This window comes from Sorex araneus, chromosome 3, assembly GCF_027595985.1.
Source record: "Sorex araneus isolate mSorAra2 chromosome 3, mSorAra2.pri, whole genome shotgun sequence".
NCBI classification, from domain to species: domain Eukaryota; kingdom Metazoa; phylum Chordata; class Mammalia; order Eulipotyphla; family Soricidae; genus Sorex; species Sorex araneus.
This window is the reverse complement of record NC_073304.1, coordinates 120543264-120559723: the sequence shown is the minus strand read 5'-3', so window position 1 is coordinate 120559723 and position 16460 is coordinate 120543264. Positions and strand designations below refer to the sequence as shown.

Here is a 16460-nt window from a genome sequence, read left to right as displayed (position 1 = left end):
GTCCTCGGGGCTTATTCCTAGCTCTGCGCTCAGGGGTCACCTCTGGGGACTCACCAATATTGGGGGATCAAACCTGGGTCAGCAGGTACAAGGCAAGCACCCTACCTGCCACACAATGTCTCCAATCTCCAAATCTTCTTCTTCTTTTTTTTTTTTGCTTTTTGGGTCATACTGGGCGATGCACAGGGGTTATTCCTGTCCATCACCGGGTGTGACCCAAAAAACAACTGGGTAATACCTCCAAGGGCTGAGCAGATGCTTTGCATGCAGGATCCTCAGTCACACCCCCGGCACCCGTGTCTCTGAGCATCTCCAGGAGAGACCCTGAGCACAACCTTCGCCAATTAAAAATAATAAAATAAGGGCCGGAACCATAGTACAGTGAACAGGGTACTGGCCTCACACAAGTGCCACCTGTGTCCAACCCCTAGCACCCAGTAAGGTCCCTGAGTGATCACAGAGCACAGTCAGGAGTAAGCCCTGAACACCACTGGGTGTGGTCCCCAAAACAAAACAAAAAAATTAAATTTTTACATTGCTGGCTGTGAAAGTCAGCAGTATTTTCCTGTGTAACCTCCCCTCTCCCTAATTCCAGGCCTTTCATTAACCATCAAGAAACTTTCACCTCATCAACTATCTCTTCTCCTGACAACCAAACGAGTTCATTGAGAATCATGTTTATGAATCAAATGTATGTATTATGAATCTACAACTAGAGGTTAAATCCTATGATATAGAATCATTTTCTTAAAAAAAAAAAAAAGCAAAAGGGCTGGAGCAATAGTACAACAGGTAGGGTGCTGGCCTTGCATACCTTGTCCCTGGTTCAATCCCCAGCACCCCATATGGTCCCCCAAGCACCACCAGGGGTAATTTTTGAGTATAGAGCTGGGAGTAAGTCCTGACCATCACCAGGTGTGACAAGAAAGAAAAGAAAGAAAGAAAGAAAGAAAGAAAGAAAGAAAGAAAGAAAGAAAGAAAGAAAGAAAGAAAGAAAGAAAGAAAGAAAGAAAGAAAGAAAGGAAGGAAGGAAGGAAGGAAGAGAACGAAGAAGGAAGGAAGGAAGGAAGGAAGGAAGGAAGGAAGGAAGGAAGGAAGGAAGGAAGGAAGGAAGGAAGGAAGGAAGGAAGGGAGGGAGGGAGGGAGGGAAGGGAAGGAAGGAAAGAGGGAAATAAGGAAGGAAATAAATGTTTAAAATAAATAAATAATCAGCAAATACTGAACACGAAGTAAGTACTTCAGATGACTTACTTGATTTTGTGTCACACAGGCCTTCCCAGTTCATTTCTTTGACTCTCCATCTCATGCACCATTGGGGAGACTGAGGCTCAACGGGCAAAGCCCTGGGGCAGCCTCAGGCAACTGGTAAGAGCCTGCAGAGCAGCAGAGCCCGGAGTGGAGGGCAGAACCCCAGCCCGGGAGGAAAACCCTCTGCAAGCCTCACCCCAAATCCAGGCAAAGGTCACCTAGCAGGCAAAGGTGTCACAGTTGTGACTCAAGCAAGCTGCAAAATGTACTGGACACAAGCCAGGTCCTCTGGGACACAGTGGCGAACAGCATTCCTTCCTATCCAGGGCAGAGAGACAGCCTGGGGTGGGGCGGGGGGAAAAGGCCATGGGGTGGCACTTGATAATAATCAAGAAAGGCTGGGGGGGGGTGACACTGAACCTTGGCAGATGAAGAGGATTCCAATGGGTGGGGTATAAGGGAAAGACAAGAAACAATGCACCCTCAAGTGGAGAGGGAGGGGTTGGCCTCCCACCAGCTTCAGGACTCAGTGTATCAGAGCTGTAGCCTCTGTCTAAAGTCCTGTTCCTGAACACAAAAATTAGGGATCCTGGGGCTGGAGCGATAGCACAGTGGGTAGGGTGTTTGCCTTGCATGCGGCCGACCCGGGTTCGATTCCCAGCATCCCATATGGTCCCCCAAGCACCACCAGGAGTAATTCCTGAGTGCAGAGCCAGGAGTAACCCCTGTGCATTGCTGAGTGTGACCCAAAAAGCAAAACAAAACAAAACAAAACAAGACCCTAGTGTTTTCCTTCTCCGTCTATAGCTCCAGGGGCTTTAAAGAATGGGGGTTGGAGGAACCCCTCTTTCTTCTCTCCCGTAACATGCTTGGAATACTGCATCCGGCTAGGCCAGTACACTCGCTCCTGAGCCCCTCCACACCATCCAAAGATCAGACAGACAGACCAGTTCCATCTTTGGAGGTTTGTTTTTGTGTGGTGCCAGGGATTGAACCCAGATTTCTGCATGATGGGCGAGCGCCCTCTCGCTGTACTATCTCTCGGGCCCCTCCCATCTTTAACACATGCTTTCCAGGGTGTCTCTGGGGGGCAGGGGGGCTGTCTGCATTCCTCTTTGGGAGGGATAAGAGAACAGAGAAGACCATGTAGGTGACTGTTTAGGAAAGTGCAGCTTCTTCTACTCTCACCCTGTGAAGCATGTCGTGAACAAACTCATTGTCACAGCAGCAGGGAAGGCAGGCTGGCCTCGCTCAGAAGGGGGGCTCTGGAATGAACTGTGTGCTACTGGGTTAAAATCCCAACTGTCAGGGAGCTCAGTAGTGCAGCGTCTGCCTCAGCAGTGTAAGGCCCTTTGTTCAAACTAGGAGCTAGCTGGCCATGTGGCTAGGTACTAGAGTTTGATGCCTGGCACTGCATGGTACATACCCCCAGTACTTCTGGAAACAACTCCTGAGCACCAAGGCAGGAGTAACCCCTGAGCATTGCTAGGTGTGACCCCCAAACCAAAAATAAAAAAACAACAAAAAGAAACTGTCAGGGGCTGGAGTGATAGCACAGCGGGTAGGGCATTTGCCTTGCACGCGGCCAACCCGGGTTGGATTCCCAGCATCCCATATGGTCCCCTGAGCACCACCAGGAGTAATTCCTGAGTGCAGAGCCAGGAGTAACCCCTGTGCATCGCTGGGTGTGACCCAAAAAGAAAAAAAAAAGAAACTGTCAGTGTTAACTCATGGTTTAGCGTATATATTTATATTAAGTGTACACACACAAACATGCACACATACACCACACACACACACACACACACACACACACACACACACACACACACACACACACACACACACACCGGAGTATTCTGGAGGAGGAAGCAGTTGCCAGGGATTGGACCCAGAGCCTCAGATAGGCAAAAATGTACCCTTCCAATTCAACTACATAACTGGTTTCTGGCTTTTTTTTCCTTTTTGTGTCACATCTGGCAGTTCTCAGGGGTTACTCCTGGCTTTGCACTCAGGAATTACTCCTGGTGGTGCTCAGGGGACCATATGGGATGCTGGGGATCGAACCCAGGTCGGCCGCGTGCAAGGCAAATGCCCTACCCACTGTACTATCACTCCAGCCCCCATAACTGACTTTTTAAAATGAAAGCTATATGTAATAAATGAACCTACCTAGACAAATAAGCATCCCTAGTAGGCAGACCTTGGCTTCTAATTACTACTCTCCAGAAAAAGATCCCTGAAGAACTGAATTATTGAGAGAAAATACACTTACCTGTAAACCTAGAACATTTTATTTGGCAAGAAATGCTCAAAATATGATGGAGGAGAGATGCCAAGACATCTAGTTGCAGGCAGCTCTCATGGGCCAATATAGGACCATTTAAACATCAAAATCAATAACAGATTATAACCCACTGAATAAAGTATGAATCCACGAGTCCACAAAGATGTAACTAAAGAAACAGAAAGAAAACTCTTACAATAAATGTAGGAAGAACAGTGAAAATAGAAAATTGGCATTTGGGGGGCTGGAATGATAGCACAGTGGGTAGGGCATTTGCCTTGCACTCAGCCAAACTGAGTTCGATTCCCAGCATCCCATATGGTCCCCTGAGCACCGCCATGGGCGATTCCTGAGTGCAGAGTTAGGAGTAACCCTTGTGCACCTCCAGGTGTGACCCAAAAAGCAAAAAAAAAAAAAAAAATTGGCATTTGGCAACCATGAAAGTTCACGAGATATTAATGGATAGTTGGGACTGGAGCAATAGGACAGCGGGTGGGGCATTTTCCTTGCACACGGCGCACCTGGGGTTGATTCTCAGCATCCCATACGGCTCCCCTGAGCATTGCCAGGGGTAAATCCTGGGTGCAGAGGCAGGAGTAAAATAACAGGAGTATCTTCTCCATCCTCGTCCCTAGTCATCACTCCTGGACAGAGACTTGACAGCACACTCACGTCTCACACTCACGGACACAACCAAGGAGAGCAGTGTCCATCCCTGTCACCACAAGGTCTCAGCTGCTGCTGAGCCAGGGCTCTATGGACACTGCAACTGTCCGAAGCCACCAAGGCACCATTTCAAGTCTCTGCTCGGACCCCACATGCAGCCCGCTCCCTTCCTGCGTCATTGCTGGTCTTCTCTGCCCCCCAGTCCTGCCTTGGCCATCTTCCTGTCTAGAACCATTTAAGGTGGTTTCTTTGGGGTATGTGTTTGGGGGGAGAGGGGCCATGGCTATACCCCGTGGTGCTCAAGGGCTATTCCTGGCTCTGTACTGAGTGACCCCTGGCAGCGCTGAGTGGAGTGGGTACCTGCAAGGTGAGTGCCCCCACACATCAGGACCCTGCTAACTGGCTACACCCTACATCTTGCTCCCTCACAGCTTCCTCCCCATTGGTATTCCCAGAATGTGCAGAGAGGTCACACCTCTCACCCGAGTTTCCAGTCCCTTGCTACACACTGGTTGTGTTTACAGTTAAGCATGAGTCACCAGGAAGCCTTTCTCAACCCTCCCTTGGCCCTGGATGTCCTCCCCCTCCATCCCTTCGGGACAAGGCTGCTCTGTTTGGCACACTAGGGACTGAACAGCCCGGGAACACCTTCAGTCAATTCTCCCTGTGCTCTTGCGGGCAGCCGGAGGCCCCAGGCCACTGCGTCCTGCCCATTTCTGATCCACAAAGGGACCAGATCTCCCCTGCCACCACCCTCCCTGGCTTTCCCCAAAGCACATCGGACTTGAAAACATCTTTCTCTGCTGAGGACCACCCACAAGGCCCCAGCAGAGAAACTGCTTCTGACTTGCAAGGTAGCTCTCAGTTCTGAGGGCTGTAGTAGCCCTAGTCACACACACACACACACACACCCCATGGCAGGGGGCACACCCTGTAAACACATCTCCAAGATGAGGGCTGTAGTGGCCCTAATCACATACACACACACACCCACAAGCCCTGCGCGCACACGCACACACACACACACACACACACACACACACACAGAGCAGGGGGCGGGCGGACCCTATAAACACATCTCCAGAATGGACACCCATAAGCCCTGCCCTGGGAAGCCAGTCAGGTGCCAGAGAAGCCCCTAGGCCAAGCCCCACCCCAGAAGGCCGCACAGAAAAGGGGCATTTCCATGCCCAGAGCCATCAGGGTCCCAATTCAACCCCTGAAACAAAGGCAACAAAGGCGGGAGGGATGGAAGAGTCTGAATACTTTAATATAGATGTTCTCCAGTGAGTCAAGTTTATTCCCAAGCCCCAGGTAGAAAATTCCACCCCCCGAGGATCCTGAAACCCATCTGTGAACTGGAAAATTAAGGCACAACGTCTAGTTTCTCTGCAAGCCAGGGACACTGGACTTTGGGGGTCTCTGGCAGAGGAGGCTGTGTCACCCCCTAATCTTCAGAGTGGGGCCTCTCCCCTGTACCCTCCAGCAGTCTCGGAGCGGAAGCTACTTCTGGCCACGAAGAGGCCAAGAACAAGGGCGAGGCTGGGACTGATCCCGCCAGCAGCAGCCCCGTAGGCTGAGTCCGCAGCTAGAAGAGACGTGTGACCCAGACTGCAGCAGGCGGCAGGACCGGGCAGGACTCCCCACTGCTGTGCTCATTCTCCTCCGTGGGGCGGCCTGCTCAGAGCTTGCTCCGAGGAACCTCCGCCAGGGGGCGCTGCAACCGCCACACCACCCTCACGGGCTCTGCGGTTTTGTCCAGTGCCCGCAGGCCGCCCAGGTCCCCCTCCTGGCTGTAGCGCCTCAGGGCCGGCTGCAGCACCGTGATGGGGATGCTGAAGTTCAGGTGCGGGTACGTGGCCCCCGTGTTGTTATCCCGGGTGTTGCTGGCGACGATACCTGGAGAGGCAGCAGAGAGGGAAAGAGGGTGTGGGTGGGGGAACAGAGCAGGGGAGGGATGTGCCAGGATCCCTCTGACACACACTGGCTCCCCGCACCCTAGTCCCCCTTTCCTGTCTTCCTACTACCTCCGGGACAGAAGCCACTAGATGTCGTTTTCCCTATCAGCTCCTTTAGGGCCCTTTCTGTTCTCTGCTCACCGTCTCCTCACACCTGGGCTAATGCACGCTCAGCACTGGGTGCTCAATCCACCCAGTGGGGTTCCTGGACAAGGGAACCCATCACATTCTGTCTGTCCTGCTCAGGGCATGTCTGTCCATGCCCCCTTTCCAGACGAGGGTGCTTATCTCCAGCGCTGGCACTTGGCAGCATGCAGGCCCCCAAGTCTGTAGCCTGCCGCTCTGCCTGGGCTGTTCCTTCCTGGCAAGACTGAGGGTAAGAATAAGGTTTCATGGGGCCGACCTAGGTTTGATCCCTGGCACTGCAAATGGTCCCCGAGCACTGGCAGGAGGGATATCTGTGTGCAGAGTCAGGAGTAAGTCCTGAGCACTGACTGACAACAACAGATATGGCCCCAAAGCCAAATATATATACTTTATAATAAATTACAATCAATGAATACAAATCATATTAATGCACTAACATAATGATAAAACGTCATTTTTTAAAATTTAATTTTAACAAAATCTGGGCCAGAGCGATAGTATAGTGGGTAGGGTGTTTGCCTTGCATGCGGCCGACCCGGGTTTGATCTCCGGCATCCCATACTGTCCCCCAAGCACCGCCAGGAATAATTCCTGAATGCAAAGCCAGGAGTAACCCCTGAGCATCGCCGGGTGTGACCCAAAAAGAAAAAAATAGTCCATAAGAAAATATGATGTGGCATTTTGCTTATTTGTTTTGGGGCCACACGTGGCATACTCAAGTGTTACTCCTGGCTCTGTGCTTGGGAACCCCTCCCCGTGGGCTCGAGGGACCGTATGGGACAGAACCTGTGTCAGCTGTGTACAAGGCAAGTGCACTCCCTACTGTACTATCACTCGGGCCCCCAAAATATTATGTTTCATACAAGTGTATAAATGTGTTTGTGTGTATCTATAAATATATGTGTGTATATGTATGTATGTGTGTATATATATATACATACACACACACATATACACACACACACATATATATATATATATATATATATGAGCTGGAGTGATAGTACAGAGGGTAAGGCATTTGCCTTGCGTGCAGCTGACCCGTGTTCAATTCCTCTGCCCCTCTCAGGGGGCCCGGCAAGCTACCAAGAGTATCTACATGGGGCTGGAGCGATAGCACAGCGGGTAGGGCGTTTGCCTTGCACGTGGCCAACCCGGGTTCTAATCCCAGCATCCCATATGGTCCCCTGAGCGGGTAATTCCTGAGTGAAGAGCCAGGAGTAACCCCTGTGTATCGCCGGGTGTGACCCAAAAACCAAAAAAAAAAAGAAAAAAGAGTATCTACATGACAGAGCCTGCAAGCTACCTGTGGCATATTCGATATGCCAAAAACAGTAACAAGTCCGATGAGCAACCGGATGACAGTGCTACAGTGCTACTATATATGTATATATATATATATGTATGTATATATACTTATATATACACACACATATATACATATATTGTACACACACATATATATATCATTGTCACTGTCAACCCGTTGCTCATCGATTTGCTCTAGCGGACACCAGTAACGTCTCCATTGTGAGACTTGTTACTATATATGTATTTTTTTCCCTCTTCTGAACCAGTTACCAGAATTGAAAAGCTGGACTATTTTGTTGGTTTTGTTTTGGCAGAAGCTTTGCTAGCTCTGCAGCCCTCATGTATTTTCTTGATCTGCAAAGTTGGCGGCCTGCTAATGGGTGCTTGGGGTGGCAGGGCCATGGCCAGTGCGGGGGCCCGAGGATGTGGTGCTGCTCAGGCCTTGAGGAGCCACTTTGTTTTGTTTTGGGGCCACATCCAGTGGTGCACCAGGGTTACTCCTGACTCTGGTTACTCAGGAATCACTCCTGGCGCAGTTCAGGGGACCATATACGGGGGCCAAACCCGGGTTGGCTGCATGCAAGGCAAATGCCCTACCCACTGTACTATTGCTCTGCCCCCCACATTTTTTTTAAATTTACAGCTTATGAAAAACAATAGAGATGGCCAGAGTGATGCCTGTGCCCTACTGTTAACAGAGCGACAGAGTGGGAACTGAGTGGAGCTCACCCTGGCCCCCAGCTCACACCCCAACTCTGATCCTGGGTCAACCTAACTCCTGTTTCACAGAGCAAAGGTGATTAAGCATCTTACCTAAGGCCACACAGTAGCTGAGTGGCATAGAAGGGGTCAGAACTCAGCTCTCTCCCTCCCCCCACCAACAGGGGCAGGAAAGGCCCAAAAAACAGGGCTGCTTTTTTTTTTATATGTCAGGCCCACGGAGCCCAGTCACTCGGTACAAGGGGAATGCAAGAAGGGGTGGTTACCCAGAAGGTTCCCGGAGGAGGTGGAGAAGAGGGGTCCCCCGCTGGAGCCTCCGTGCACAGCACATGTGGTCTGCAGCATCACTGGCCTCTCATCCACCTGGACCACAGCCGACAGGATGCCCGAGGTCACCGAGGGCCCGCACGCCTGGCCAAAGACGCCATAGCCCACCACACTGACAGGCTCGCCTGCCAAGGAGGGAAGGGTGGGAAGCAGCTGTGCCACCCTGTCTGCGGGACACCCCTCCCTCACCAACACCCAGACGCCCCAACACCAGGCCCTCCTCATTCCTCTCCCGGGCTGGTCCCTCCCTGGGCTTCCTCTCACCCAGGCAGGCGGTCAACAACGTTTTTGGAAAGAATCTCCATCTGCTCCCGGGACAAAGTCTCTTGGTAGAAACATCCAACCAACCAACACTGATTGCTAATGGTGAGCAGGCGGGCAGCAGCTCCCTCTACCAGGTGCTTTGAGCCCACGACGCATAACTCACGCCTCTCAACACCCGGGCTGGGAGCCCTGGGCCCCGCCACAGGTGGGAAAGAGGCAAAGAAGATCAAGTCACCTGCGTCAGGTCACGGGCACGCGAGGGGCCAAGACCAGGCCGGCTCAGAGCTGTGCTCTTGGCTATTCTATCATGCAATGTCCGCTTCCAGGGCCGAGTCACAAAGCCTCGGACTCAAACGATGCCCAACAGCCACGGCAGCCCCCTGCCACGCTGGCAGTGTTCGCATGCTCCCGAGGCTAAGCACAACCCACAAGACTCTGGGGGTCTCAGGAAGGGGTCCCATCTGCTCCCCTAAAGCCAGGGCAGCTCTGGCTCAAGCCCTATGAGCAGGGGGAACCCTCTAATTCCTGACGCCTTCACTGACTCAGTTTCCCAGCAGAGACGGGAGAGGGGTCTGGCCGGGATGGGCTGGGGTGCCTGGTCAGAGGCTCCTAAACTTACTTGGCATACTACCCCCTTTACAGGGAATAAAGAAATCCCTCTGAGGCCCATTCAGGATGGGAGATGCGGGCTGAAAGTAGACTACAGACCGAACATGATGGCCACTTAATACCTCTACTGCAAACCACAACACCCAAAAGGAGAGCGCTCGAAAGGGAACGCCCTGCCACAAAGGCGGGGTGGGGTTGGGGAAGAGGGGGTGATGGTGGTGGGAGGGATGCTAGGACCACTGGTGGTGGAAAATGGGCACTGGTGGAGGGACGGGCACTCAATCACTGTATGACTGAAATGCAAGCACAAAAGTTTGTAAGTCTAAAAAAAAAAAAAGTTTGTAAGCCTGAACTGTACTTCACAGTGATTCACTAATAAAAATTTTTTTTAAAAAAATCCCTCTGAAGGGGCTGGAGTGATAGCACAGCGGGTAGGGCGTTTGCCTTGCACGCGGCTGACCCGGGTTCGATTCCCAGCATCCCATATGGTCCCCTGAGCACCGCCAGTGGTAATTCCTGAGTGCAGAGCCAGGAGTAACCCCTGTGCATCTCCGGATGTGACCCAAAAAAAGCAAAAAAAATAAAAATCCCTCTGAAAATCAGCCTTCTTTAGATGAACAAAAAGAAAATGAAGGGCTGGAGCAATAGCACAGTGGGTGGGGCGCTTGCCTTAAACATGACCAAGCCGGGCTTGGTCCCCAGCACTCCATCTAGCCCCCAAGCCCGACAGAGTGATCCCTGAGCACAGAGCCAGGAGTAAGCCCTGAGCACCGCCGGGTGTGGTCCCCAAAGTGCCCAGGTTGCACCCAAGCCTATTACAGCCCCTTGGTTTGCTCCCGTGTCTCCTGATGCGGGGAGGGGGGCTCCAAACCAGGAAAGACTGGGTTACTGTCCTTCCCAGGCCCATTCCAGGCAGCCCCTTATCCTTTACCTGCATGGAAATGCTCCGTGGGCACAGGCATGGGGACCCCGTCCAGGTCCTCCTGTAGGCTCACCACGGCGATGTCATAGGGGGAAGTCTCCTGGGTGGCAAACACCACCTGCCCCCAGATCTGGGCACCCCTGTGAACAAGGGAAACAAAATGACACATGGGGAGGCGGCTAGGGGACAGGAAGTCAGAGACTGGGCAGGAAAAACCCAGAAACCACCTGCCAGGCAACTGTGGGTCTGTCACGTGACCCCTCTATAATATTGCAGGCTGGGAGCATGTCCCAGAGCTCAGCCCGCATCTCACCAAGATGCCCATGATAGGTGCAGGGCACCAAGGGCGAGGCTCACTAATGCTGAATAGGCTGCACATCAGCCCTCAAGTGGCCATACACAGGTTTTATCACCAGGAAGCTGGTGGCCTTTGAGCCCAAGAGGGCGGCCACCTTCCCCAAGCTCCAAGTGGTGGAACCAGAGCAAACGTCCCGAGGGCTTTTATCACCTCATCATGAGCGGGGTATGTGTGCCCTGGTTTCATGCCCCTGGGTTCTGGCTTTCAGGAAAGCTGGCACTTACTCCAGGCCAGGATGGTCCAGAACTTGAACATGGCAGTTCTGAGGCAGGCAGCTTCCAGACCAAGTGACATGGCCAGAATCAAACAGGGGTTTCCTATGCAATTGGCTGAGGAACCTCCCAGGTGGGGTGTGGGAATGTAGGGGGCCCACTGGAGATGCCTCAGTTTCCCCTGCACAGTTGTTTTGCAAGCTGCCAACAGGATCTTATGGCCAAGCAGGATGTTTAATTTGGGGAATTTTTTTTGGGGGGAAGGGCAACACCTGGTGGTGCTCAGGACTTACTCCTGGCTCTGTGCTCAGCTCAGAACATACCTGGAGGTACTACAGGGACCATATGCAGTACCAGGGATCGAGCCTGGGTCAGCTGCACAGAAAGGCTAGTGCCTACCCACTGTGCTATCTCCCCAGCCCGGTGTTGGGGATCTGGGAAGGTCAGGGCTGTAAGGCTAGTCTGCCAGGTCCAGATCACCAGGCTTTAACACGTGGGTGCTTTGCTGTGTTCTGAGTTAAGCTCCTGGGGCTGCAGAGTACCAGGAGGAACACATGTAAGAAAACCCAGTGAGGAAGCCAAGGCTGCAGTCTCCACTGGGAGGGCAGGAGCATGGGAGGCCAGAGCTGGGTCCTGCAGTGAACCAAGGGCTGTTCAAATCCTCCTGCCAGGGGCCCACTCTCACATTTGCCCAGGATGAACATCATCCCCTGACCCCTGCCCCCAGCCTGTAACTCTGACCCATCAGAGAAGCGCTGGCTAAGATCTGAGAAATCATTAACAGATCAGACTGTAGTAGGGGGCTGAAGAGATAGCACAGCGGGTAGGGCATTTGCCTTGCACGCAGCGAACTCAGGTTAGATTCCCAGCAACCCATATGGTCCCCCGAGCACCGCCAGGAGTAATTCCTGAGTGCATAAGCCAGGAGTAACCCCTGTGCATCACTGGGTATGACCCAAAAAGAAAAGAAAAAAAGAAAAAACTGTAGTGGGTAGAGTGCTTGCTTGCCTTGCATACAGCCGACCTGGGTTAGATCCCCAACATCCCGGAGCAGTGGCAGGTGTAATCTCTAAGTGCAGACCCAGGAGTAAGCCCTGAGGATCACTGGGTGTGACCCAAAACCTAAAAGCAGACCATTTACAGGTCCATCTTATTACTCATGGGAGGCAAAGGGGGTACCAGGAGAGGGAGGTATAGGGTTAGGAATTCTCAGATGTGTCGGGGTGTGTAGGGCTCTGAGACAGAGATGCTGTCCCAAAGGTACTCAAACTAGGCGGGGGGGGGGGGGGTCCTCAAAGATTCAGAGTCCCGTATGTGCAAGAATACCTCCATTTCCAAACCTAGAGTAGCCCGTACCTTGTCCTCACTCGCCCCCCTGCCGGGAGCTGCACACCCCACTGGGGTACCCACAGTACCAGGGATGGAGCGAGCCTTACTTGGGGGAGGCGGCGTGCACCAGGACCCTGGCCGCCTCCCGCGGGGTCACGTGCCGGCAGGTCACCACGAGGCGGGGCGTCACGGCCACTCCGGAGCCCCAGACGGTGCCACACTCCACCAGCACGGCCGCGGCCGCCCACGGGGGCTCCGGGTCTCGGAGGGGCGGGCCGGCCGGGGGGCCCAGCTCCGGCGGCAGCAGCGCGGCGAGGGCGGCGGCGTCGGCGGGCAGCCGGCCGAGCGCCGAGCGCAGGGAGCGGAGCAGCGGGGCGGCGGCGCAGAGCAGGGTCAGGCCCACCCACTCGCGGGCCTTCCAGCACAGCGGCGCGGCCACGAGCGCCACGAGCGCGCCGGGTGGCCGCGCGGCGAACACGCCGCCGCCCTCGGTGCCGGGCAGGCAGCGCGCGTCGGTGAGCAGCAGCGGGCCGGCCGCGTTGCTGAGCACGCCGCGGCTGAGCGTGTTGAGGAAGAGGTCCGGACAGAAGGCCCCGAACGGGGAGCCGCAGGCCAGCAGCGGCGCGCCCTTGGCCACGGTCCCCGGCGGCGCCACGGCCAGCGCGGGGCCGCGCTCGACGGCCACCGGCTCCTCGGGCGCGCCCGGCCGCACGCGCAGCAGCGCGAACCAGCCGAGCGCGCGCAGCTGGTCCTCCTCCTCGTCCTCCGACACGTCCTCGTCGGGCGCCGCGCCGGCGAAGCGCCACGGCTCGACCGCGTCCCGCCCGAAGAGGCGGGCGAAGTGCGCGCGGAAGGCCGGGCAGCTCAGCAGCAGCAGCAGCCGCGCGGCGCGCGCGGGCGGCGGGGCTCGCCGCGGCGGGTCCAGCTCGCGGCCGGTGCACTGGGGCGTGCACAGCTCCGGGCCGCCCCGCTCCGCGCGGCCGGCGGGGCCGGCGGCCGTTGGGCCCCACTGCACGTGCAGACGCAGGTCGTCGGTGCAGCTGTCCCCCGGGAGGAAAGCGCTGCCGGCCGCGGTCAGCACCCCGCTGCCCTCCCGCAAGAAGGGGGTGAAGATGCCCCCGTGGCACAGCACCAGGCCGGGGCTGCGGCTCAGCACCACGCCGCTGCAGCTCCACGAGCCCGCCTCGGGCTGCCCGGCCCGGGAGGCGCTCACCACGCAGCCCGCCTGCTCGGCCGCCTGCATGGCGGACCCCCACGGCCGCCCCATGGGCTCCGGGAAGGGGCGTCCAGGCCGCCCGGGGCAGCGGCGGAGCAGCGGCAGAGCGAGCCGAGCCGGGCCGCAGCCGGCAACTGCGGCGACACTCGGGCGCGCCCGATTGGCCGAGCCCGGCCGCCCCGATTGGCCGGGCTCAGGACCGCCCTCTCATTGGCTGGGGGCGGACCCCGCCCCTCCCCGCCCCGCAGTACGTCCCACCTGCGCGACGCCGGCCCGCAGACCCGCGGGTCGAGCTTGGAGGCGGCCGGCGCTCGCCGTGAGTCCGGAGTCCCGGGCGCGGGGCGGCTGGGCTTCCTCGGAGCCCAGTCTCCTCGTGCTTCGATAGGTTGCATGAAAGGGACTGAGAATGAGCGCGAACGTGGCCAGACTGGCTCAGGCAGTGATAGGACCAGTCAGCATCTACCCGGGTCTAGTCTGCGGGCACCGCTGGTCTATAAAGAATAGTAACGGGGACATTTAAAGGATCCACCTCTGTGTTTTGCAATAAGCAAATTTCACAGAATGACATGAACATGACCCAGGATTAATCTAGGCCCCAGGACAAATGCCTTTTCTGGAAAAGGTCAGTCTGAAAAATAAAAGTTAAGATTTTGCCACACATTCACCGTCTCATGCTACTCTGCCGTCGTAGCATGCAAAAGCTAAATAAATGATTGGGTAGTTGTGTTCCAGTGAAACTTTACAATGGCATTTTCATTTCCGATCTTTGTATTTTTCTCACCAGCTACACAAAAACAGGCAGAAAAGCAGATTGGCCCACACGCTGTGGTTTGCAGCCTAAGCTAATCAGAAATGTCTTTTCCAAAGGTTTCTGGAGGACAAGGAAGTAGAATAAGTATGTTTTTAGAATTGTTTGTGTGCAGGTGCACTTGTGTTTGGTTCTGTTTTTGTGACACACCTGGCAGTACTTACTCAGAGGCTACTTCTGGCTATATTCAGAATATAGTGACCCTATATTCAGGGTCACTGTTGGTAGTGTCAGCAAGGCAAGCACCTAAGCCCCTGTACTCTCTCTCTGACCCTGAACAAGTTTAAAGCTTTTCATATTCCCAGTCACAAGTGACGTTTCATGAAGGTCTGCTTTATAAGTCACTACTATGCAAATTTTAATCAGATGTTCTACTATATATCTACGTTAATGAAAATTTGTTACTACAAAATTTACATAACCTGTCTACCTCAAATATTTTTGTTTTTTTAGTTTGGGGGCCATCCGAGGTGATACTCAGGACTTACTCCTGGCTCTGTGCTCAGAGATCCCGCCTGGTGGATACTGGGGGTGCTCAGGGAACCATATGTGACTGCATGCAAGGTCTTAGGCCCTGTATACTCTCTCCAGGCCCTCTTAAGTATTTTATTGCTTTTGTTTATTTATGCTTGGGACCACACCCTGCGGTGCTCAGGAAATTTGAGGTGCCAGGGATTAACGACCATATGCACAATAAGTGCTTTAGCATACTGCACTCTTTCTGGCCCTCCTCAGGCATTTTGTTTTGGAGCCATATCTAGCAGTGCTCAGGGCTTACTCCTGGCTCTGTACTAAGGGATCACTTATAGTGGGGTTCAGGAATGACCGTATGTGCTGGGATCAAACTGGGTTTGCTCATGTGCAAGGCAGGCACCTTACACCCGTACTGTCTCTATGGCCTTTTAAAGGTCTTAGGGGCAGGGGAGGCGGAGAGGATTGGGTTACACAGAGTGCTGCTCAGAACTTAGTTTTGTGTTCAGGAATCACACCTGGGTCAGCCACATGCAAGAGAAGCACCCTACCCATTGTAGGATCTCTTGTTTGCCCACAATATTCTAATGAAACTGCTTTAAAAAATAGTTCCTTGGTATATCCCCAGCTCAGCACTGGTTACATTTCTGTGCTCCCAGTCACACCTACCCAAGGAGAGTAGTTAGAGAATGAGGCAGAGAGAAATCAATGGCTTTCATGGAGCAGGTAATGTCTTCCTGGGGTTGGCATAGAGATGGCCTGATCAGTAAATTCTCTTTAACATCCCAACTTCCTAGCAATTAAGAGATTCTTTCTCTCTAGAGCCCAGTGATTCTCCCTTAATGACGCCCGAGGCTCCAGGATAAGCTGCTATGAGTCAGATTTTTCTGTGTTTACAGCACATCTCCATGAAGAGAGTTCCAAGTCCCAAGTCACAGACACCAGCCAAGGTGCGACCCTTGAGTGCTGGGAACATTGACTCAGCCTTTGAAGCTCCTGTCACATTCGCAACGATCACAGGCTGCTTCTGGTAGCTTAATACCACATCAAAAAGAACCTGTTGCATTTTGTTTCCCATTCTGCTCGCCCCCAAACTTTCAGTTCTAGAATCTCATTTAGGGTTTTCTAAAAACAAAGTTTCCTACAAGCCTAGCAATAAATGCACGGTATAGGTTCTGTTCCTTCACCTATTTTGCCAAATATGACATTCAAATGGATCTCTACGATATTGTATAAAATGAAACAGCTTAACTGGGCCTAGTCCTGTCAACACATTAATAGGATTCCACTGCCCACCCACCCCGCCTTCCCCAAATATCATCTGTGCCAATCTGATCCTGGGTATTTCCACCTGGTACTACTTATTCTGAACTGGAGTAACAGCACAGCGGGTAGGGCGTTTGTCTTGCTCTTGGCGGCCGACCCAGGTTCAATTCCTCCATCCCTCTTGGGCTACCGAGAGTATTCCGCCCGCACAGCAGAGCCTGGCAAGTTACTCATGGCATATTTGATATGCCAAAAACAGTTAACAAGTCTCACAATGGAGATGTTACTGGTGCCCGCTCGAGCAAATCGATGAACAATGGGACAACAGTGCTAACAGTGCT

At 53.8% G+C, this 16460-nt stretch overlaps 1 protein-coding gene across 1 annotated transcript; it reads right to left on the bottom strand.

Annotated features, from left to right (window-relative positions):
- Window positions 1-5450: 5450 nt before the first annotated feature.
- On the bottom strand, window positions 5451-13709 carry TYSND1 (trypsin like peroxisomal matrix peptidase 1). Its single transcript, XM_055133636.1, has 4 exons — window positions 12466-13709; window positions 10469-10599; window positions 8604-8789; window positions 5451-6100 (listed from the first exon to the last, which is right to left on the bottom strand). Exons 1-4 carry the CDS (start codon window positions 13623-13625, stop codon window positions 5883-5885), a joined length of 1695 nt encoding a protein of 564 aa, XP_054989611.1. The 5' UTR covers window positions 13626-13709; the 3' UTR covers window positions 5451-5882.
- Window positions 13710-16460: the final 2751 nt, after the last annotated feature.

Coding starts and splice junctions, on each gene's coding strand:
- TYSND1 (XM_055133636.1), bottom strand. CDS start 13,625: ATGGGGCGGCCGTGGGGGTCCGCCATGCAGGCGGCCGAGCAGGCGGGC. Junction 10,600..12,465: donor GTGCACGCCGCCTCCCCCAA/GTAAGGCTCGCT, acceptor CCTTGTTCACAG/GGGTGCCCAGATCTGGGGGC. Junction 6,101..8,603: donor CTCCTCCGGGAACCTTCTGG/GTAACCACCCCT, acceptor CTGCCTCTCCAG/GTATCGTCGCCAGCAACACC.